General features: G+C 39.0%; 1 protein-coding gene across 20 annotated transcripts in view; it reads left to right on the top strand.

The window, feature by feature from the left end:
- Positions 1-25,624, top strand: part of mark3a (MAP/microtubule affinity-regulating kinase 3a) — an 86,164-nt gene that overhangs the window by 56,140 nt on the left and 4,400 nt on the right. For 5 of the 20 annotated variants that reach the window (XM_049596677.1, XM_049596683.1, XM_049596680.1 and 2 more), the window contains exons 13-16: positions 3,227-3,444; positions 4,701-4,804; positions 9,595-9,867; positions 12,191-12,217. In XM_049596677.1, coding sequence (XP_049452634.1) covers positions 3,227-3,444; positions 4,701-4,804; positions 9,595-9,867; positions 12,191-12,217 — 622 coding nt within the window. Of the gene's footprint in view, positions 1-3,226; positions 3,445-4,700; positions 4,805-9,594; positions 9,868-12,190; positions 12,218-19,426; positions 19,758-25,624 lie in introns of all 20 variants that reach the window. The other 15 variants (XM_049596682.1, XM_049596687.1, XM_049596684.1 and 12 more) reach the window with 10 other exon arrangements.

The raw sequence follows: 25,624 nt of genomic DNA on the forward strand, positions 1-25,624 counted from the left end.
AGCCTTCTCTTTCTGTCTTTACAGCCCACAACTCGAACTCAGTTGTGCCTCTCCCTCCTGATAAAGGTTGTTTTCTTTCAGTAGTTCTTTGCCAGGCTGATAAAAGCAGTTAAATCAAACACAGTTACACAGTGGAGGCACTTTAACCTTTAGCTTATTTGCACAGCTCAGTGCTGTCCACTGTGATATAATGCTTTGTCAATGACTGCAGTGTGTATTGCTCTCCTCTGTTAGATCTGCAGCTTAAATAGCCACACTGAGAACCTTTTAAACTGCGGCTTTAACACAGCGGTTATTCAGCGAGCTTTTAAAGAACATCCAGGTGTTTGAGTTGTGTTGTCTTTTTTGTTGGCACAAAATCGCAGTGTTTTAAATCACAGTTTAAGACATGTATGTAAATGGTTCTTTTTATTATCAGTTAAGCTGAAGATTATTTTTTCAACTACAGCAAGTGATTGTTTGGTCTCTAACCTCTTACACTTTTTCAACGACTGGATGGCAAGGACTTCCAATCCAAAGGAGTCTCAGCTTTCCAGTCAGACCCAATTTATGCAATTTCAGGACTGTTTTGGGACCCCAGTGTGCAGAAATATTCAAATACAATAGGCGAAAATAACACAAGCTGCATGGGAATCACACTAAGTGGGCATGTTTGTAAAGGGGGGACTCATGGGCACTCACAGAGCCCAGTTTCATTCAGATATCTTGAGGTGAGAGGTCAAGAGACATCTATGAAAATGGCCATGCCAGTTTTTCATTCGCCAAAATTTTGCTGGACTTTGGAGTGTTATTTAACTACCTTCCCAACAAGCTAGCATGACATAGTTGTTACCTATGGATTCCTTAGTCTTCTAGTTTATATGATACCTGCCTGCTACAGCCCCCAAAAGACAGCCAGGAATGTCGACATCCCTGCAGAATGGAAGAGGTCAAGATGTATTTTTGATTGCTGGTCAGATGAAACCAACAAAAATATTCACATTCACGCTTTTCCCCACTCAGCGACACACCCGCTGAGGATAAAACTCTGGTTATTGGCAGCTCTATTCTGAGAAACGTGAAGTTAGCAACACCAGCGGCCATAGTCAAATGTATTCCTGGGGCCAGAGCGACATTGAATCTAATTTAAAACTGCTGGCTAAAGCTAAACGTAGATTCAGTAAGATTGTTATTCACGTCGGCGTCAATGACACCCGGTTACGCCAATCGGAGGTCACTAAAATTAATATTGCTTCGGTGTGTGAATACGCAAAAACGATGTCGGACTCCGTAGTTTTCTCTGGACCCCTCCCAAATCTGACCAGTGATGACATGTTTAGCCGCATGTCATCATTTAACCGCTGGCTGTCCAGGTGGTGTCCAGCAAACGATGTGGGTTTTGTTAATAATTGGCAAACTTTCTGGGGAAAACCTGGTCTTATTAGGAGACGGCATTCATCCCACTTTGGATGGAGCTGCTCTCATTTCTAGGAACCTGGCAAACTTTATTAGTAATTTAAATCCCTGACAACCCAGAGTTGAGATCAGGACTCAGAGTCGCAGTCCTAAACGCCTCTCTGAGCTTCTAGTTCAGTTACCCAGCCATAGTTTTAATAGTTTTATACAAACGGTGTCTGTCCCCCGACCGCCTAAATTATCTAAATCTAAAATTAAACAAAGAGGAGTTGTGCATAACAACCTCATAAAAATTAAAACCTCTTCTGTGACAGAAAGACAAAACAGGAGAATTAAATGCGGACTGTTAAATATCAGGTCTCTATCGTCTAAAGCAGTGTTAGTAAACGAATTAACATCAGATAATCATATTGATTTACTCAGTCTCACTGAAACCTGGCTGTGTCAAGATGAATATGTTAGTCTAAATGAGTCCACTCCTCCCAGTCATAATAATACCCACATTCCTCGAGGCAGCGGCCGAGGAGGGGGAGTTGCAGCCATTTTTAACTCTAGTCTGTTAATCAGTCCTAAACCTAAACTAGATTATAATTCATTTGAAAGCCTCGTTCTTAGTCTTTTACATCCGACCTGGAAAACCTCGCAGCCACTTTTATTTGTTATAGTGTACCGTGCTCCTGGCCCGTATTCTGAATTTTTATCTGAATTCTCAGAGTTTTTATCCAGTTTAGTTCTTAAATCAGATAAAGTTATTATTGTAGGCGATTTTAACATTCATGTCGACGTTGATAATGACTCCCTGGCTACCGCGTTTATCTCATTATTAGACTCCATTGGCTTCAGTCAGGGTGTACATGAACCCACTCATTGTTTTAACCATACCCTTGATCTAGTTCTGACGTATGGAATTGAAATTAGTTATTCATTCGTTAGTTAGTCATTAGTCATTAGTCATACTTCTTCTGTTATTATACACATATGATTATTGTCACACATGTATACTGCCAGGTATTAATACATACTTTCAACATATTGTACCGCAGTAACCAGAACTATAACTATAATATTATTACTTCCATTAATGTTGTTGTAAGATACTGTCATTACCTGCATATCTCTCTCTCGCTCTCTCTCTCTCTCTCTCTCTCTCTCTCTCTCTCTCTCTCTCTCTCTCTCTCTCTCCCTGTGTCATATGGATTGCTGTTAATTTATCATGTTGATCTGTTCTGTACGACATCTATTGCACGTCTGTCCGTCCTGGAAGAGGGATCCCTCCTCAGTTGCTCTTCCTGAGGTTTCTACCGTTTTTTTTTCCCCCGTTAAAGGGGTTTTTTTGGGGAGTTTTTCCTTATCCGCTGTGAGGGTCATAAGGACAGAGGGATGTCGTATGCTGTAAAGCCCTGTGAGGCAAATTGTGATTTGTGATATTGGGCTTTATAAATAAAATTGAATTGAATTGAATTGAATTGAATTGAATTTGAAACCAGTTATTTTTTTCCTGATTCAACTATCAAAATGTTTGTTGAATAATCTCCATATTGGGGGAATATATAGCTTCAGCCTCAGTAATTTGCTTTCCAACATAAATAGCAGACAGATATGTTTTTCAGCTATGAACTAAATCACCCTGCGTTCTTTAAAAATACCTTAATGTGCTGATGATTCTGTCCTCAGTCAGTCTGAGTCAGTGTCAGAATTATTCTTCTCCAAATGTAGGTCGTCTCATTTTAGATAAAAACACTTACATTTAAAAAAGGACTTTTTTGCCAGAGGTACAAACAGCATTTTTGACTCATCCGTCACACATCTGCCTCCTTGTTTCTCTCTGCAGTCGGTCAGAACGTCCCTCCGGGGATGTCTCATCCAAAGAGGAGTCAGACTACCACAGCAGAGAACAGTGCGAAGGAGGAGAGCGGAGTCCAGCTGCGTAAACCCAGCACTCCAGGGAGCCGCGGGGCTCCACCCGCCAGCCCTCTGCTGGGCAACGCAAACAACCCCAACAAGGCTGACATCCCTGACCGCAGGAAAGGCGCCACCACCGGCCCGAGCGTGAGTTTCTTTATCAGTTAAAATACACCAGCAAATACTCATTTTCCTGCAGCTTCCTGTTGTTTATCAGGGAAACATGAATCAACCAAACTCAAGCCAAAAACAAGCGTCCTGCCAGTAACACGTACAAGGGGTCAATTATATCTTCCCAGAACTTAAAAACAAATTATTTAAAGACACAGTTCTGTGCAGAGCTTTATCAAATTGAAAACGTTTTCCATCAAGATACTCATCTTGAAAGCTTCACGCTGCAAGTGCAACGTGTAAAGCTTTACCTGAGTTGACTTTGAGTGCATTTCCATTGGTGTCTTTTGCTGTGTCAAACCAAGCTACATTGATGAGCATTTCCATTACCAGTTAAATGTGCAGAGTTGCTCTCTAGAAGGAATATCTCTGGAGTCGGGCCAAAGCAGGCCTGACCGCCTTCAAGCAGGTTGCAGTGACATCAGATGGGCTTCATCATAATTAAGGGACAGTCTAGCCACATGTTTTGAAAAGCCTCCACTGCTATTGCCAAAGTCTTTCTCAAGTAGTAAGTGTCAGATGCTGAGTCAGATCCTAACAACAGGGTCATCAACTCAAGGCAAGCATGTCATCAGTTAGATACACCTTAAAGCTCTCAAGATCCTCTGCGATGTCAAAATCGCGGTGAAAATTGTGTAACGTGAACTAGGCTTAAGAGTGGCAGTCATATTCTCCATTGAGCAGATAGAGCGGATTACGTTGTTCAGAAGGGCAGCAGGAGGAGGGTTCCTCCGTAGCCAGCATTTTGTAATTGTTTTTTAACTTGCAGCCATAAATCTTGAAAGGGTATGTGTCACTTTTACTGGTGGCCTTTGGGAATATTCCCAAGGTACGAAAAGTTAAAGGAGAAATCAGATTTTAGAAATCTTTAGAAAATCTCTGAGACTAATAGTTAACTCCTAAAATATGGACAAGACCAAAAAATATGTGCAAGCTCAGTTAGTTTTGTTGCTAATTTAGACTAAATACTTGGTTTGAAAAGGTTTAACCTCAAACTCTGTTATCTCTCTTTGAACCTGTCTTACTTCTGTCTGGTTTATGCACCTGTTCAGTCTTGTTACAAACTGACTGTTATTCATTTTTCCATTTCTATCTGAAGACTTGAAACTGCATCAGCTGCAGCTGATCCTGGAAACTATAAACTGTTTGTTCTTATGGTTTTTTAATCAAAGGTTTGACATAAATGGACTAAAACAGTTTTGTAATAATGTAAAATCTGATTTCCTCTGCAGAATAACACTGCGTCGGCAGGTATGACCCGCAGGAACACGTACGTCTGCAGCGACAGAAACAACACGGAACGCCTCTCCGTCATCCCCAACGGGAAGGAGAACAGGTGAGAGAGGATGTTTGTTGTCTTTGACCTGGTTTCATCACTAAACTCTGCGTCAGCACAGGACCTACAGTCGACACAAAGAGCTCCAGTTTGTAATGAGATTACTGAGCCTGTACATTTTTGTGGAACCTGTTGTGGAAGCCAGTATGTTTGTTTATTTTGTTTCACCAGCAGTCAGTGCTTCCTGTGCCAGTATTGTGGTCTAAATGCTGTTTTGGAGCTTTTTCTGCCCAACAAGAATGCAAAGCTCCTCATTATGAACAAGAATGTGGTCAAATTCAAGGCTCGTAAATATGGATATACAAAAATATCATCGTCAGCCTCCCAGACTCGAACAGCAGTGTTTCACCATTTGTTGAAAGAAAATCCAGACAGGATCCTTTTTGTTTCATCCCTTTATTTTCTTTCTTTAATTCCTTCTTTCTTGTATTTACTTCCCCTTTTTCTCATCATCTTATTTTTTCATTTCTGCCTGTGTGTTTGTGGTTCGGGGGGATGTTGTTTTTTCATTGTGGCATGACCAGCATGACTGAGATGGCTTGTGCCACTAGCCCTTCCTCTGGCTTTGCGGCCGCTGCGTTCGGTGCCTCGTCCAGTTCGGTGCGGCTGAGGTATCAAACCGTCGGCCCTTTGTACGTTTGCCAGGCAGGCTGGGCCACGCTGCCCCACTCCTACTACGCTCTGGACTACTGCTCCCCCAAGTAAGACGGCAGGGCCTCCAACAACCCCCCTGTCTGTCTCCTCTCATGTCTCAGCCCCTGTTTGGCCCCTCGCTAACCCACACATCCAGCCAGCTTCACACTCTGTAACCCCTCGACTAAACCATGGACACCATTTCCTGCAAGGCACAGAAAGGAAAGCAACTTGTTTTTGGTTGTCAGTGTCTGAAAGTTACGCTCATCGGCCACAAGCAGGTAAAAGACATGACTTTCTGAAGGGTGAAATAGTGCTGAGCTGCAGTGATAAACTGTGATCAGAGTCAGTGCTGCACTTATTCCCTGTGTTAAAAGAAAGGTTTTCACTTTGCTTTTTTATACTTCTGCAGCTGTTCAACAAACCGCTCAACTCAAACCCAAACTAACCTGCTAAACAAACGGAGCTCCTCCAGAGGATTCTTTAAAATCCACTTGTTAAAATTTTGTTGTTATGGACTGTAACGTTAGTCCTCATTTTGAACCATTCTCCATTTATTCAGCTTGTGAAACCCGTCTTTTGTCCATGCAGTGTTTCAAAACAGCCACGAAATAGCCATGTCACTCTGCAAGAAATTTAGCAGGTGATATCAATACTAGTGAAATTTCATGATTCTCGATACCTAATTCAAGACCATGGTAAAAAATGTAACATTTTGCAACCTGAAGAAGCAAAAAAGTAATTGTGAAGTGCTCAGCACCTTGTCACGCTGCTGGCGTTTGTCACAAGCGTAAATACGTAGCACTCCTATTGCAAAGAATTTTTAAAAAAGCTTTTCATTTTAAGAAGTCCAGGCAGAGCTGTTGCTGCAGCTGTACCTAATGCCGTCTTCCACGTGTTATTGTTGCTCTGTGCTGGAATAAGTTCTTCTTCTTCCTTTGGCGTTTCACAGCAGACTAGAATGTATGTAGGCGCATATGCTGCCCTGTCAGGTCCAGAAGAATTGTATTCCCAGTGACTACGATACTGGAGAAAATAAAGTACCGTCACGTTTTTATTTTTGATACAGAAGTATTTATTCTCATAACATCCCTAGTGCTGCAGAAGATATCTAAATCAGGGGAAATATAATAAGGCAAAGTCCCTGAAGTCAGTCTTTGGTAATATTAGCTAACCTCGAGTGTCACTGCTAACATTTTAACATATATTTATTCAGAATAAAACTGCACTGAAGGGGCGCCCACTAGCTCACCTTGCATGTCATCCCCTCTCTCTCCCCCTTTCAAAAAGCCCCAAAAATATCTTCAAAAAAAACTGCTGCCGCAATGTGACGTCAACCAGCAAAGTAAGGAAACATTCCTAGTAGCTTGTAATGTGAACGCCATATTTCAAGTGTCTCTCAAGATTGTTGTAACCAATTATAAAATAGTTAAAGCTGTGAAAACTTCTCAGAATTTCGAAGTCCTGTTTGGGAGTTTTACAAAACATTGGGCCTCTGATGAGCCTTTAAACAAACTAATCTGCTAACCAAACTAGACTTCCTGGTTTGTGTCTTATTGTCTCGCCAGTACCTCAAACAGCACGCTCACACCAAAACTGCTTCTGCTGACTTTACCTTTAATTAGCCTTTTAAATATAAAGGGTTTGCTTCTATTTGATCTTTTACAGTCGCAGAGTAAGCAGTGGTCACAGATGTTGAAATTTTAAATGAAAAAACAGCATGAAAGATCAGATACTCAGGTTTCACAGTCAGGTGTTATCACTGCAGCAGAAAAACAAATATTTTTCCTGCACTTGGAACACGGTGGGTGAAGATTTCAGACACTGATACAAGTGGAGGCACAAGTAGAGAAAAATATGTATCGTCACACTTAAATCAAGCTGCCATGCTTTGATGAACGAGCTCCTAAACTCTGTGTGTGATAATATTTTTCTGTGTTTGCCAACCATGAGCTGGAGGACCTCGTGTCTCCGCTGCAATAACAGAACTCTCACAGCTCTGCTCCTGATCTCTCCTCCATCCTCTGCTGTGAACTCTGACCCCCTATTCTTCTTCTCCGTCTGGATCCCCCTCACCTGTTCGTGTCCGCAACACGGCGAGCCGAGCTCCACCGCTCACCGGCTCCCCCGCTGTCCCCTCAGACCCATCGTCTGTTTTTGTTTAGAGTCTAACTGATCAGGGAACTCACTCTCCTCATTGTACACATCAGGAGCTTGATGCTCAGGGTGGGAAATTAACAAACATCAAATGTTAGATCTGTTAAATTTCTCTTTTCTAAAATTATCTTTAGCTGGTGAGTTCATGCACTTTATCTCCCACACTGTCGCTCACATTTTATTTAATAAGGTTTTTGTCCTTTCATCTCGACTGTAGCCTGTTTTCACCAAACAAATCTTTTTCCAGGGGCTTTGGGACCATTTTAGCAACTCAGAGACCTCAGAAAACAGGGTCTAAGTGACAGGGTCTAAACTTGCCTGTCAAAGTGTGTGAAACATGTCTGCAGCTTCATTCTCACAGTAGACAACCATCAGTGCCACGAGCATCAACATCAGTACGAGCTGTTGACGTTTCTTGTGGTTTGTTTTTTTTTTTTTACTTTAAAAACTAAACTATTAGTATTTTTATTAGTTTCATTAGTATTAGTATTTAGTCAGTTTGTAGTCGGAGTAGTATTGTCCTATTACTACTGAGCAGCAGGTAAACAGTCCATGTGAAGAGGTGGAATGCATTGGCTGAAGTGCAATCTCAGAACCCACTGGTTATGTCTGACGACCTGTCAGCTTCATATAGGTTTTTATTTATTTGAGTTGTCTGCATTAATGTGGAGATATCTGTTTATGTAGATTAGCTAAATGCTGGCACATTGAAAAAGAAGTCTTGACTCGGATATCTGCTGGCTACAGCCCAGAATATCAACCCTTGCCCTTGGAGGCTTTATAGACATTGACACAGCGGGTCCATTATGAATGGGCTGCAGGTGAATCGCAAACGTGTCAAGTTTGTTTTAAAAAAAAAACAAAAAAAAAACACACTTAATTTTAAGTACATAGAATTTCTGGCACTGAGCTAAGTGCCCTTTCCTGCTGCAGAGTGAATGACTAACGGAAAATGACTTAACAGAGACAGCAAACTGACTCGAAAACATCGCTAAACGCGAGTGTGACACTGAATGTATTAAACTGTGTGGACCTTGAACTAATGACTAAGGAGAAATCTGGACCCCGTGGCTGCACCAGTTGGGAACCACTGCGTTAGATTGATACCTGATGAGTTCTGAGAACAAGCGGAGCAAATTTTAATCTGCTCTTCGTTAAAATGTGGTTATTAAAGCATTAATAAACATTTTCAGTCTCCTTTTCCACCTCCTCTGCGACTTCCTTTCAGTTATCAGAGTGGAGCAACAGTCTCAACAAACAACACAATGAAATCTGAGTCTTGAACATTTTTCAAAGATCTGTTGTCGGGCTAATTTAAGGCAGATTTGCACAATATCACAGACACAGTAGAAGCACAACCAGGAGTGTTCAAAGGAAGCTTTTTCAGCTCCTGATCCAGTCCCTGTGGCTCAAAACTTCACAAAGCTATTTGTTTGAAAAGGGGGCATAGAAAAGTTTTCTTTTCGTCAAATTAAACCAAGTTAGGAAACCAAGAGTTACCAACTGACAGGGTTTTTTTTTAACTAAACAAAACTGGCTATTCAGTGTCTGAATCCACCAGCTAATGTGATTGGACGATATATATTATTATTTAATTTCCTACCCTGTTGACATCTAACATGCAAGATTCATTTAGTTAAAACTCATGGCACTGTTAGAGTTCCACGTAGGAATAACAAGCTCTCGGCCATTTTTAAAGATAAGGAGGGAAATGTGATGCGACTGGTAACAATAAAGGTTTTTCCATTGCAGCTGTTTGCCTCTGCACCAAACTGTTGACCTTCACTGTAAAATCTGGCGTGTTTATTTTGGAGGACATTTAAAACCATGTCTATTAAATATGCCAATTGCTCCATCAGGTTTACTGGAGACATTATTGAATAACAAACACCAACATGTGTTGAGGTTCAGTGAGGAAACACGTCTGCAGTGGAAAAACTGTATGATTTTTGGTTTAAACTCTGACCCTAACTGTCTCCACTCTTCTCCCTCCACCTCAGCAGTGTCGCAGCGTCACCCGGCGGCCAGAGGAACCCGGTGGCGTCAATCAACAGCATCGCCAACGCCACCACGCCCGACCGTCTCCGCTTCCCGCGAGGCACTGCCAGCCGCAGCACCTTCCACGGCGGCCAGCTGAGAGACCGCCGCACAGCCACGTACAACGGGCCACCGGCTTCACCCACCCTCTCCCACGACGCCACCCCTCTCTCTCAGACCCGCAGCCGTGGCACCAGCAACCTTTTCTCCAAACTCACCTCCAAACTCACCCGCAGGTAGGCGACGACACACGTCACGTCAGTATGAAGCACGCAGGGTTGGGGTTTAGCTCTCTTTCTGTTCACTCAGTTTATTCTTAAACGATCTTTACGTACACTTTTTCACAAGTTATTGATGTGACGTCTGAAAGTGGATAAACTCCAGCCCTCTGCTCTGTACAGTTTAATCTCCTGTAACTCTGTCTGTTCAAATGAGAAGCCAATCAACACAGTGCCTTGTAGAGTTAGGATGATTAATTACATGCTGGGGGAACACTTCACTGTCCTGTACGATGTGATTTATTCTTAAGTCTAAATTGTTTATCTGTCGCTGCCTGGACGCCTGCCACAGAGAACCCAAACTGCCTCAGTTTGACCTCTCTTTAATGGAATTTGTGAATTGTTAATGGTTACAGCTGTGTTGTGATCCAGGAACTGGTTATAGGCCATTAACATTTCCCGGATCATAACATAATTTTAACCAGTCGCAGTCCTGTGAGTCATTAAAGGGTCACTTCAGTTTTTGTCAACCTGGACCTTGTTTTCCCATTTTTTGTGTCTAAGTGACTCATGGGAGCAACAGTTTTTGAAGCGAGGCAAAACAGGTTGCAATGTAACCCCTCAGGGCTTGTTCGCACCGTCAATTAAAAGTGCCACTGACAGGCTCTGATTATTATTCTAAGTGTCTGACAACGTTATGGAAAGGATCCTTCTAGAGGTAGAGCTTTCTGTTAAAGAGTAAGATCCTTTATGTTTAACCAGAAACAGCCCCAAAATGCAGTCATTTTAGTGTGTATAGATGCAGCATATTATCACATCTAACTGGGGGAATTAAGGGTTTATTTCAACCAAACCAGACTTGATGATTGTTGGAACAGTGAAAAGATGAACCAAGATAGTTTTGTGAGTTTTATTATTGTGTCTCTTGACTTGAAATAATGTTTTACGATGATAAAATCACTGTTTTTTTTTAAAAAAGTAGTCTGGGAGGTTTGACAATAGCGATGTTGGGACTGTTTCTGGTGAAACAAAAAGGATTTTACTCTGTAAAATAAAGGTCTGTCTCTGTAGGGATCCTTTCCATAATGTTGTCAGATACTTAAAACAATAACTTAAGCCTGTCAGTGGCAAAACACACACTTTAACTTGACGTACACTAACGGTGCAAACATGCCTGGAGTGGTTACACTGCTGCTGACAGTAGCCCTCTCACTCAATACTGGACTAAATTCAAAAATTGTTGTTCCCATTAGTCACTTAAACACAGAAATTTGAAAAATGCTGAAGTTATCATTTAAAGATGTTTGCTGATTATTTTCTTGCATAATAGTCATGAAAAGATCTTTTCTGGACACATTTTTAGGTTCACACCATCCATCACAAACAAAATGGAGCTCCAGTAAAAACACTCAGCTATTTTGATAATCAATCAAGTTGTTATTCAGGCAAAAATAAAATAAACCAGCTTCTAAAATGTGAGTATTGGCTGCTTTTCTGGCATTTGAAAACTCAACTTTAGGCTTAAGTGGTGGAAAGTAATTAAGTACTTTTACGTCACTACAGTACCAAAGTGCAATTTTGAGGCACTTGACTGAAGTATTTCCATTTTACGCTCCCTTATAATTCTACTCCACTACATCTCAGAGCCAAATATTGTACTTTTTACTCCACTACATTTATTTAATACCTTTAGTTACTCTGCAGATTACGATTAATTATACAAAATATAAATCAACTACTAAATAATCATGTATTATTATAGATTAAACCACCCAGCAGTATGTAAAGTAATTAAAATTAGTTCCACCTTTATGAGCTGCAACATTAAAGTGATGAACACATTAATGCGTTAGTAATTATAATCCAGTAATATAATAGTTATGATTTTGAAACTGCCCATTCTGCAAAATGAATGTTTTTTCTTTTGATACTTTAAATATTTTTTCACTCAAATAAAAGATCTGATTACTTCTTCCTCCACTGGCTGTAGGACATTGTGATTTTTTTTTTTATTTTTATTTTTTTTAATTTTCTGGCATTTTTATTATCCTGAACAGTTATTCAATAATTAAGAAAATAATCAGCAGACAATAAAAATAATTGTTCATTTAAATGTTCTCAAAGTGGCAGCCCAGCCAGCGACATCACTCCTGCAATGACTGACCTAAAATGAGGAATTGAAATCATTTGATAATCAATGAAAAAAAATATCTTTCCCTCCACTGTTGATGATTCCAATCACCCCATTTTTGTTCACTCATTCAGACTCCTCATACCCCCCCTCCCTCCTCTCACTCCTCCTTCACCATTTTCACTGTTTCTTTGTCTGATTCTGTTGTAGAAACATGTCATTCAGGTTTACCAAAAGGTAGGACTCTTGTACTGCCTTTTATTTTCGCTCTGTGCCAAAAAAACAAAAACAAAACATAACGAAAAACAATTTCACTGAGAGAACATCCTCTGAAACTCTACAGACGTGTGGGGCTGCTGGCACTGAACTAACACACCGCTTAGCAGGAATAAAAACTCTCTGGGTACATTTACATGCACGCAGTTTCATAATCAGATTAATGTGATGGAAGTTTTCACTGTGTGGTTTTCACCCAAGTTAACTTTATCCAATTTATCAAGAGTGCTAGTTTTATCATTAAAGGAATTGGGTAACATGTTTATTCGCTTTCTAGTCTAGAGTTAACAAGATTGCACAACAAATATGAAGCTGGAGCCAGAAGTCAGTTAGCTTAGCTTAGCTTAGCGTAAATACTGGTAGCAGGTGGAAACAGTTATCCTGGCTCTGTCCAGAGGAAACACAATCAGCCTACCAGCGCCTCTAGATCTCACTAATTAAAATGTCACTTTGGTTAACCCACACATAAACAGTTTACCAGCCTCGATAACATTGCAATGGCTGGTATTATTTTAACTGTGTGAGTGTGCGTGTTTGTGATACACCTGTGAGACACCTGTTGTACCAGAAACTACCACAGAAGTGGTTTTGAGTATTGTGCCAGGTGTTAAATGTCTGTCTGTGGATAGATTTTATCGCTGCAATAGGGTAACAACTGTGCAAGATGCAGCCACGAAACTTTACAGGTGTGTAGTTCGGATCAAAATGATGGTCAGTTTCAAAGATGGGTGTGGTGTGAGCAAGAGGGCCGGAAGTAAGGGGGTAGGAAGCAGGTGAAGGGCCATTACCCCTCCACTTTATATGATACGATACGATGTACTTAACATGTTATTAAAAATCTTAATTGAGTTTTGCATTTTAAATGTTTTAAAATGGTCCAGTTGAAATTGGGCATCCTGTGTCCTGTGTTACGCCCTTGGCTGACACCTGTGTTAAGTAGCAGATCGCTGTATCCTGACTGGAGTGATGTCATCACATGATGGCCGCTAGTTTTTTTTTTTTTTTTGTAACAAGTCATGTTGTTGTTTTCTTTTTTTTCGATACTTGTGCCTAAACTAATATAATAATAAAAATGATAATGATAATAATAATTAAAAAAAAAAAAAAAAAAAAAGACAGCCAAAGCCATTTTAGGCCTGTGTGTGTGTGTGTGTGTGTGTGTGTGTGTGTGTGTGTGTCTGTCTGTCTGTCTGTCTGTCTGTCTGTCTGTCTGTCTGTCTGTCTGTCTGTCTGTCTGTCTGTCTGTCTGTCTGTCTGTGTGTGTGTGTGTGTGTGTGTGTGTGTGTGTGCATAATGTCTAAAATAACAGCGTGGGGAAAAAAGGAACTATTAGGATTTCTTTCTTTCTTTCTTTCTTTCTTTCTTTCTTTCTTTCTTTCTCAAAGAACAGCTCTTTTGTTACAAAGGCAAATTTGATCTTGAAATTAAAAAATATGGCGTCACGGTGGTGCAGTGGTTAGCATTGTCGCCTTACAGCAAGACGGTTCCTGGTTAGAACCCGGGTCTGCCCTCTGTGCAGAGTCTGCATGTTCTCCCTGTGTCAGCGTGAGTTTCCTCCAGGTGCTCCAGCTTCCTCCCACAGTCCAAAGACATGCAGGTTAATTGGTGACTCTAAATTGTCCGTAGGTGTGAATGTGAGTGTGAATGGTTGTCTGTCTCTATGTGTCAGCCCTGTGATAGTCTGGTGACCTGTCCAGGGTGAACCCTGCCTCTCACCCAGTGTCAGCTGGGATAGGCTCCCCCGCGACCCCTAACCGGATAAGAGGTTACAGAAAACAAATGAATTAAACAATATATCAATACTTTAACAGTATAACTTATACTTGATATATGGATTAATACAAAACACTTTCGGCTGCACACTCGCTACGATCAGTCACATAATGATTGATATGAAGCACCAAAATCTGCGTTGTGATTCATTCTCATAAGAACTGGTGCTGTATTGGCTCCAGGTTTTGGTACAAGGGTTGGAAAATAACTTCTTTGCCCACCTGTCACTGTTGCTGTTGAATTCCCGAATCTACCAGCAACTCAATAGATTATCTTTGTGTTTTTTTTGGCTGGTGGATGAAGCAAACCGAGCAGTCACTCTGAATATTTTAGCAGCATTTGGCTGATGGCTGGTGCTAATATCCAACCCTAACGAGTGTCTTTCCTGGAGACATAATGAAACCGTCCTGCAATAATCCCTCCTCTCATGAAGGTTATCATGTCTAGTTTTTTTTAAATTGTGTTGATTCAGCTGTGTGGTTGTTTTGGAGGCTCCAGGTGTTTCCGTTATTTTGTCCACCCTGTTTTTATCAGTGATGATGGGCTAAATAACAGGAACACCTGTCTGTATAACGCAGTACAGTTTAACAGCACATCTATCATGGTGAGCTTTTGGGCAGAGCCAGGCTAGCAGTTTCCCCCTGTTTCCAGTCTTTATGCTAAGCTAAGCTAACTGGCTACACTTGTATCAGATGTGTACAGAGGTTCAATCTTCTTATCTACATCTTGAACAGAAAGCGGATAATCATTCTCTCAAATGTCTAAACTATTCAATTTCAGAGGGATGTGACGTGATTACATCTGGTCAGATATTTATTTCCATACAAAACATCAGCAAAGACGTCATTATAGATCAGATTTAAACGATCATTAATCAGCTGGAGTTGTGCATTAGTCAGGTTTTTAACTGGAGTTCCTGTGTGTGTAAATGTACCCAGTGTGGCTGTGGTTGGTCTGAGTGGATAAAGGCTGATTGGACGAGCAGACCAGACTCCTTGAACCAATCAGTCGATTTAACCAACAGCAACAACAAAGCAGCAGCTTGCCACTAATCAATTGCCGATGCATGCATGGTGGAGGGGGGGTCGCTTCTTTACAGCTGCCATTGATTTGTGGTTTGTTTTCTCACCACATTGATTGTTGTTATCGACTCAACTCTCTCTGCTGTTGAAACTGCACATTTTAGACGGAGCCTTAAACATTATTCTGCTGCATTTATTCACCATAAAACAGTCTCTCTGTTTTTTTTACTCCCTCTGGCTCAGATGTGATTTCTCGGGGCTGTCAGATGAGATTTTTTTCTGTTTTCAGACAGAGGAGGAAATGTTTGGGCCATCAAGAGCTTAAAAAACAGATATAAGTTTGTATTTGTGTAGGTCTTTGGTTGATCTATCCAGTGGTGTTAAGTGTTTCACTAGGTTTTGCTTTGCATATAGGAACGTAACTTAAACATATGTTTTTTTAAAGGCTTGTCAGTTGATTCTTTTGTCCTTTTTGCAGCTTTCTGTTGTGTTTTTGGGAACGTTTGGTGTTCCTGAACTGGATTTCTGAGCTTCCTTGAGTCATTTTGAGAAGACTTTCCCCCATCAGGGTGGGGTCAGGGCTGGTTTCCTTCACATACAGTCCAGAGATCAGTTCTGTGAGCTGTGGATCACCACTGATGTTCAGCTTACATCAGTCTTTGTTAAATGCTTTCTGCAAAATATCACATTTACTCCTCGTGGATACAGAAGTTTACAAGGGCAACATAAAGGTCCATAAATACAAAAGATAAAATATCATAATTAGCTCTTAATCTTAAATCTTGGCTCATTAATGGCTGAAAATGAGGAGAAAAGTCTGTTTTCTTTCCACACAACACAGCCCCCTTCTTCAACTCAGATCTCCACCCTTTAATATCTATGGATAATAACACTAAGACAATCTGAGGCTCACCATAAAAGATAGATTGACATTTTTATCAAGTCTATCTTAATATAACACTCACATGACAGCCTGTACGTTGAAGTCATAATCGGTTGCTGTTATACAGACATTGCTGCAATCTGTCCTCCTGTTCTTAAAACAATGCCGTATTGTGCAACGTTAACAGAAGTGCCCTGTGATTCTGATTTGCTGCTAAATTTAATGGTTCCTCTTTGACCCATGCTACACTAGGACTGCATGGTATAAAGGAAATCTGCAATATGCAGTGAGGTTGTTGAAAGTGGCAGAGACGACATTACTTGCAGTATTAAACAGATATTAAAGTGTACTCAGTTTCTGCCTCTCTGCTGCTTTCACTGCACTGCTGAAATACAAAAAATGATTAAAGGAAATTATGTCCCAGCATTCTTTTATTAAACAAATTGAACACTGAACTAACACAAAAGGCACCAATAAAAAAACAAAAAAAGTTACATTTTAAAGTGACATTTTCCACTATTTTACTATTTTCTGATTCTCTCCTTCAATTATAACTCAAAAAATTTCAGTGCAGTATCGCAGTCTTTCACAAAGTGTTGAGTCCAGTCAGAGCAAAGATCCACGACGAGACGAAACCGTTTTAGAACGTTGCAGAGAAAAGTTGCAGCAGCGTCAACTGGTCGGTCTGAGCTCGACTCAAGCCGGCTGATGGTGTCACATGCAACTCAGCTGGTCAAATTGCCGGTGGCTGGTTTTAGAACGTAAAGCACGTCACCTACAGCCAATCAGCTTGTAGTGAAGTCAGCTGATCAAGTCAAAATGACTGCAGACGGTGTGTTCACTTGCATCGAACTAAACTATATCAAACTATAAGGCAAAACTTAACCTCCCTTGGCGGAGGTGATACTGGAGAACAAACATCTTTTTTTAAATGCCCCCCTGTTGTTTATTTTTCCAGTTTCACTGTTTTTTTGTGTTTCTGTCGTATCTTATTGTATTTTGAAGTATTTTATACTAGTTTAAATTACTGTACTTACTGGTGTTTACTTCTGACTTGCTGCTTCTGGCTGTGGCTCAGCAGGAAAAGCTGTCAAAGGAAACTAAAAAGGGAATTTTGTACTACAAAATACAGTAACTGTGCAAGATTCACTCTTAAATTTTGGAGCGAGTACAGTTGCAGCAACCAGTCACATTTCAAAGTGTTGTATAAAGATAGACTTTAAAAAAAAATTGAGCCTTCAACCTTTAACATAATGTCCTGTCATTTCAAAACAATTCTTTAAATATAAATATAATCCAGAGGACTCTGCTTCCTCTTTTAACCCTCTTAAAGTGCCATATAAAGAAACCCAGTAGAGTAATTTCTTTAAGTCTCCATTTCAAACTTTTATCACATAAATCTTTGTGGTTTCCTGTCAGGTCAGTTTGAGTTTGTCTCTCCCCCTAACAAGAGGTCAGGGTGTGAATCTGATCTGTCATCAGGCCGGGACACTAAAAATAACGAGCAGATTTATTCCATAAATAGAGCTTTTTAACTGATTAGATACCAGAACCAGCCGCTGTTATGATTATCAGTGTCAGCTGTGGTCAAGCTGAACAGAGGAGGAGGTTTTTGGCCCTCACAGGGTGCCGTCCTGAGGCTCAGCAGCACCCTCTGGTGGCTGATTGGTGGACAATATTCTTCCTCTGGCAGCGTCTTCGTCATCCAGATCACTGGAGTCAGTCATCATCACCGTCCTCTCATCTCACTCTTCTCACCTCACTTTGGGTTTCTTTGTGTTTGTCCTCATTTCATACGGAGACAGGATGTAGTGAAAGGTGATCAGACGGGTCAGAAATATAACTGAATATATTAAATAATATTGTTAATTAAAAAGAGAAGTGTAAAAATAAATGTATGAGTTTTATACTTTTCATTTAACCTTCAATCAGCTGGTTTTAAAAAGCAATAAATACTTTCACTGAAACTTAATTTATTTAATTTTTTTCTTTATGTTTCAGTTGATAATTTTATTTAAATTTTAATTTTATTTCATATTATTTACTTAATTAAATTAAAAAAAAAAAAAATCTCATGAACCCCCGACCATTCACTGCTCTGGGATGCATCTAATAACTATTTTAGTTACTATTTGATTATATGTTGGTTATTTCTCGATTAATCATTTGGTTTTAAAAAGTAACGATATTCAGAAAATTGAAAAAATGTGTACTGAAGTTTTTCAGAGCCCAAAGTGACATCCTCAGTAGTCTCATTTAATCCAACCAAAAATCCCAAACCATGAGATATTACCATATTATTATTTTTTTCATTTTTACATTTTAATTTAATTGTTATTAATTACCATGAATTTAAAGACAAATATAAAAATAATTCACAGTGAAATAAACAGAGGTAGTGAACTCTCACTTAGCAGAAGCTGTAACCACAGAATGTTTTAAGATTTTGCTTGAGAAATTAATTTTAATGAGTCATTTTATATAATTGTTGCCTATTTTTTAACTGTTGATTTTAGACTTATCATATAATCTTTATATTTATTTTTATTTTTTGATGTTGGACTAACCAAGACATTGCTTTAGGCCATGGACATTTTGCACATTTTTTTAATTTAATTTAATTTTATTTTATTTCATTTATTTTTTATATATTTAAATGTTTATTATTTATTTCTATATTTATTATACCACATTATTAATCAAGAAAATATTCAGTACATGAGATAGTTCTTGTCGCAGTCCAGAGCAGTGACTGGTTTAAGGCACATTAAAAAATTAGGGAGTTTAAAAATAAAGTTGCAACAATTAGTTGTCAACTGTTAAATTAATCCCTAACTAGTTTGAGTTAATCAATCAGGGTTTTTTTTTTGTTTGTTTGTTTTTTGTTAAGAAAAATATTTGAATTTGAATTCTTTTCTCCTCTATGACAGTAAACTGAATATATTTGGGTCGAGGATGTTGTCTTTGGGCTTTGGGAAACATTTTTCACAATTTTCTGACATTTTATAGACAAAACAACTAATTAATTAATTGAAAAAATAATCAACAGATTCATCATCAGTGAAAATAATTGCTGGATGCAGCAATAAATCGAGCAACTGAAAGATAAAGAGTTAAAATAATTAAGTTTTATATAGTATTTTTTGCTTTTTATAACAAACTGGTTACAGGTGAAATGTAAAGATAAAGCTCAAACATTTATTCATACACTCCATTTAATTATATAACTAACAATATTATAGTTTTTATTTTTGAGTGGTCTGATAACCTTTAACTACATTTTGTCCCTTTCGAGCCTCCGTACATTCCAACACATTTTGGGACTTTAATTGACAAGCTTTTGTCATCTTCCTCCTCCTCAGGACGTTTTTAGGTTCAGTCACCTCCTTCCTCCTCCTCCTCTTCCTCCTCACAGTTTGTGTGTTTTTGTCTTCCTAACCTTCCTGTGTCCTTTAACCTTTTGACCTCTTGCTGCTCTTCCTCTCCTCTCAGGGTCAGTATTGACCCGGCCAAACGGCAGACGGCCAAAACAGGGCCTGCCATCCCTTCTACCCAGGGAGGAAAGACCCTTAGTAAGTCCTCTGCCCTCCAGTCTCTTATCAGCCTGTCCTTCCTTCCTGCCTTCCTTCCTTCCTTCTCATCCTCCTCCTCCCATGTTTTTTTTTCTTTTTTCAGCCTCATGTTCATACATTTTAATATTCTTTCCTTCTCTCTCTTTTTCTTTCTGGTCACGTGTCCATTGAGGAAATTTTCAGATTCCCATTTTTTCTTTCAGATTCAGGAGCAGAAGATATAGAGAGTTGTAGGAAGATGAAGATCTAGAGTAAGGGGCTGTTTCAATCCCTCAATCTCTTCTTCTGAGATCGAAGTCTTGAGTTAATGTGGAGGGACTCACCCCCTCCTCCGTCCTCACCCTCTCACCCTCCCCTCCTCCTTCACCCTTTCCTCGGCCTTGTGACTTTCACAGCCTCTCTGACCGACCCAGGACCTGCTGTCAGTCCTGTCTGTTCACTTGTCCTCCTGTTGTCGAGTCTCTTGAGCTGTCGGGGAGTTTGGAGTCACTTCCTCCTCCTCTTCCTCCTCCTCCACCCTCGTCCTGTTTCTTTTTTCTTTCTTTCTTGTTTCTGTTCTCCAGGCTGCAGTGCATGCTGGGAGCCTGATAACCGTAAATCCGTCCTGTCAGTGGAGCAGGGAGCTTTCTGCTTATTTTGCTCTTTAATCTTTTGTGATATTACTCAGACGTCTTCCTTCTGTGTGTAGTGATTCAGAGTTTGGTTTCCTCTCTGATTAAACTAACTGTGAAGGACTAGCAGAAAAACAGCTGGTCTGTGGTGCTGTCTTTATGGAAATTATTATTTTCTGGCAATTTATGGACAAAATCCTCTCACAGTTTATGAAATGTATACTGCAATATTGTTAAACGTCAAAATATAGAGTATTTATAGTAAAAATGATCAAGAAAAATCAGTTTATAAGAAAATAATCAGATAGAAATGAGTGCTTTTGTTCCCTCGAGTAAATTAAATTCAAATCAAAGTGCTTCATGCATAAATCAAAAACCAGTCTTGCCTGTTAGGGATGTAAGATAATATCAATATACTTGAGTATCGTGAAATTGTGTTTCGTGAGACTATCGATTTTTAATTGTTCATACTTTATTCTTAATTTATTTATCTAAATTATCCTGCGAGCAGTTTTATTTTTTCACTTGCACTTTTACAGTTTTCCTGAAATTAAAATAGAAAAAATGCTATATATATATATATATATATATATATATATATATATATATATATGGCCTTGCCTACAGTATGGCAATATATTAAACTATGACCTCTGTATTGTGATGTGTATCGTCAGCCTTTATTGATCCCCAGAGAAGAAATTCAGGTTTTGCAGCAGCAGAAATAAGTGAAGATAAATAAGTAAAAAAAGATAAATTATGATAATGCATAGATAGAATAAGAATAGAGATAAAAGTATTAACTATATAAGAACAATAATGACAAAGTTACAAGGATAAAATGAGTCAGCAAGTCAGTTTTATTTATATCACATGTCATACGACAAGCAGATACATCAAACATGACAAACATAAAATACCATATAAGATGATTAACAAATTAAAATACACTCAAAACCTGACGAAATGCTCGCGAAAAAAGTTACATTTTTAGTCAGGAGAGAAGATGAAATTGGAGTTATATGGTCAGACCTTTTAGTTTTTGTTAAAACTCTGGCTGCATTACAGTAATGCAGCCTGCTGGAAAGAAAAGCGTGAACCAGCTTTTCAGAGTCTCACTAAGTGTGTTTCCATTAACCCTAGAAATGCGCAAAACCTAAATATCGCAATAAATAACTGGGAATGGAAACACCTACATTTCGGGGAAAAAAACCTGTCAAATATCGAGAAAAAGTTTTTACTCTCATGAGGTGGCTTTTCAGATGTGTCGATATAGAAGTATATCGCCAAAGTGTAATGGAAACACTTTTTTTCGCAAATATACGTCACCGGACATTCAAGTCCTCCGTGAATTCCTCGTTCATGATCCTCTCCCAGAAACCGTTTATCCGTGGTTGCTGCCACACATAAGGGCTTTGCCTTTGGAAGATGACTCGCTCTCTTCGTCTTCGGTTGTAGACTACTGCAACAGAGATGATTGTTCCAGCTCGCAAGATATTTGGAATGTCCATCTCACTTCCGCAAACAAAGTGGAGTCTCGCGGACGAGATTTTACAAGAATTACGGCTCATACGCAAAACACCTTTTAATGGAAACACCTGCAAGTCGCAATTGTACTTTGTTGAAACTTTTAGAAAACTGTAATGGAAACGCGACTACTGAGACAAGAAGCATCCAACTATTGATATATTTCTGAGGTGATAAAAAGCAGTCTTAGAAATATTAGAGATGTGCTTCTGGAAGTAAAGATCAGCGTCTAAAATCACACCCAAGTTGTTGACATACTCACATGGTCTTACAGCCAGGGGAGGTAACAAAGATTGAATTTCAAGTCTAATATATATATGAAAACAGTGTACAATGACACTTGTCTGTATTAATATGGCAACATAATAGAAATATAATGTAGTATTATTGCAGTGACACAGTATAACATATTGAAATAATATAGTATGAAAAAGTCCAGTATAGTAAAGTATGAGATATGACACAAGGAAGTATAAGTTGCAGTTTATTAATAATAAAGTAAAACATTATCATTGTTTATTCATAACCCACAGTGGCCTTATACATACAGAAATATTAAAGCTACAGTGGTGCAAAAGACTGACTGCGCATCCTCTCATGGTATATATTATGATATATATTTTAGTATATTGTAGGGCTGCAACGATTAGTCGCTTAACCAGTGACTATTTTAGTACTCGACTAATCAGTTGGAGTCATTTTTCATAGAAAAGTACTATAAAAGTACCCAAAACACTCTTATTGCAGCATCTTACATGCAAATATTGGCAGCTTTACACACTCTCCCATGACGGTGAACTAAAACCCTTTGGCGTGAGTACGAAACAAGGCATTAGATGACATCATTTTGGGGTTTGGGAGAGACAGACCGACATTTTACAACATTTTAACACATTTTTCGATAAAACGCTTAGTCGACTAATCGAAGAAATAATCGACAGATCAGTCGACAGTGAAAATAATCATTAGTTGCAGCCCTAGTATATAGCTCAATCTTGCTGTTACATGGACATGTCAGATGTTTGTGTGGCTGTGATCCCCTCTATTAAAGTGTTGCTGCAGTTTATTTTCAAAGAGAAAAGTATTTCTTTTTTATAATGTTGATTTGTTATTATGGATAAAAAAATAACATTCTACAAAGCTCTGATCTGGCAACATTCATTTAAAGATAATCAGTGTATCATGACGGTTAACGCAGCTGATCCTCAGGGAAGATTTAGCTTTGTAAGTTGCTGCTCTTGTCGACCTTCGAGTTAAGGTTATTAATTTATTCTCCAGGATGTAAATGATGCAGGGACAGAAAGGTGAAAAGGTGTCACTCTTATTTTGATCTGTGAGGTTACATCTGTGACTGGATGTCAATTAGTTTCTTCACTGTAATAAAACCAGGAAGATACAGAGGAAAACATTCGTAAGGACAGATGAGGCGAACACTTTGTCCTTCTTCACCTTTATAACGTTCAGATAATCTTTTTCTTCTTCCAAAATATCCCACATTAAATCAACTCAGCCTCAAGCTTCAAATATTAACAATAAATACAACTTACATCACAAAATGTCGTGCAACAAAGTTTTTTTGTTCAAGTTTGACTGAACCTGAAGAGTTAATTATCTGTCGTCAGCGTCTCCTTTATTTCATCTATTTATTCCTGAATTTAAAGTAATTGTTTTGGCATAAAACTGACTTCACACGTGATCAGGACGAGCTTTGTTGAGTGTCTGCCTCATTTTGAAGAAGTACAGAACAGACTTGTGCTGAGTTGCTGAACGTGTCGCAACCTCAGTCACAAGGACACACATTTCTGTTGTCGGGGAACATTTCGTTTTATTTTTAGAGCTGTGAGTTTCTCCCTGTTTCAAGGAGCGTTTCCCATCTGCATCAACCCAGAATAGATGCAAACTGTGCCTGTGTCCTAGTTCTGTTTGTGGATGGAGCTTTTCCTCAGTATTTTATAACTTTCAGATGAAGATCGAGTCTTTAAAAAAGACCTGAGCACAAAGACACAGTCAGAAGGAAACGCAGAAGAAACCATGAAGCCAGTTTAACTGTAAATAAAAAGTTAGACGACCAGCAGTCAATAAAACAGTCACAGACACCTAAAACACACCAGATAACTCAGCTTTTAAAAATTATATTAACTTTATATGATCAAATTCTGTCTTAATTAATACTAAACTAATTTTAAATAAGATCTAACACAGTGATGTTTTGTTTTACGCTGTTTTTCCTTAGCAGTGGAAACCGTTTTTAACATTACTGACACCTACGAGCCTTTTCTGGAGCTCTTCACCACATCTCATGGTCTTCCTTAATGGATGGAGCTCATGATAAATGTATTTTTGTGTTCGTTTTTAAGCTTTGTTGACGTCTTTTTTGTTTTTAATCACGCTGAGTGAACTCCATCCGCAGAGGAAGTCTGTGAGATGAAGCTGAAAGTTCAGATAAAGGCTTGTAAGATTAAATAGATTTTTATTGTGATAAACTGTGTTGACTGTAAAGTACGACAGAGTATTAGGATCATGTTGAGGAAAAAATAACAGTGTTTTCAAGAATAAGGTCATGGTATTGCATGAATAAAGTCGTACTTTACATTAAAAAAAAATCGTTATATTATAAGAATAAAGTCATGATTTTGAGGGGAACATTTTTTTAATATTACAGAAATAAAATCATAATTTATGGAGAATAAAGTCACATCATTTCTAGAAAAAAATGGTAATACGACTGAATTTAGTCGTAATTTAATTAGAGTAAAGTCAAATAATTAAAAAAAAAAACTTTTAATGATATGTAAAATAACGTCATAATTTAATGAGAATAAAGTCATATGATTTCAGGAACAAAATGGTAATACTAGGTGAATTAAAGCTCCAGTTGGTAACATTGTTTTGGTATAACTGAGTAAAAATTTTATAATATCCTCTAAGCAAAATGTAAATCGAGTGGTCTGAGACAAACAATAGGTTTCTGCACCTCACCATGGCTCTGTGTTCAGCCTCTAAAGAATCAGTATCATGCCGATGTGCATCAACCAATCAAAGGTCAGCTCAGACCACTGCGTTCCTATTGGCTGTTCTACTGCGTATGCGCGTTCTCGTGCCGCCAGCAGAAGGGGAGAGCAAGCGGCAATGGCGAACAGTGCACCAGGTAAAATAGCTATTCCAGCATTTAGCAGCATGGCTGAACAACCCAAAAAAGGAAGACAGAACTCGGTTCCCCGGAGCCCCGGAGGGAGGGGAAGTGTGAGATGGGGCCGGGCCCGGCCGGAGGGTGCGAGGGTCAGCCGTGGGAGTGGAGCCAAGGGCTCTCCACAGAGAGGGAGAGCCGAGCCTCGGGGGTATATGTGCAGGGCTGCGAGGGAGGGATGGGGAGGGCTGCTGTGCGGTGAGGGAGAGCCGAGGCTCCCAGAGAGGGAGAAATAGAACCAAGTAGGATAAAATACTCGCGTGCTCGTCTGGTAGGAGGGGCTCAGGGCGGAGACGAACGAAACCTAACTCAGATGAGACTCAAAAATCAACCGTTTTCAGGCTTTCTACCTACTGCAGCTTTAAGTCGGAATTTAATTAGAGTAAAGTCAAATAACTTTAAGAAAAAACTCGTAATAATACGCAAAATAATATCACATCATTTCAAGAAAAAAATTGTAATATTACGCAACAAACAGTCGTAATTTAACAAGAATAATTCACACCATTTCAAGAAAAAAAGTATAATTATGCAAATAAAGTCATAATTTAAAGAGAATAAACTCACATAATTAAAAGGAAAAAATGGTAATTTAGTGAGAGTTAAGTAAAATAATAAAAAATAAACTCGTAATAATACGCAAAATGAAGTAATAATTAAATGAGAATAAAGTCGCATCATTTCAAGAAAAAAACATAATATGCTAATTAAGTCATAATTTAATGAGAATAAAGTCATACAATTTCAAGAGTCGTAAAATTACACAAAGTCGAAATTTTACAAGATAATATAA

This window comes from Epinephelus fuscoguttatus, linkage group LG14, assembly GCF_011397635.1.
Source record: "Epinephelus fuscoguttatus linkage group LG14, E.fuscoguttatus.final_Chr_v1".
Classification (NCBI taxonomy): Eukaryota; Metazoa; Chordata; class Actinopteri; order Perciformes; family Serranidae; genus Epinephelus; species Epinephelus fuscoguttatus.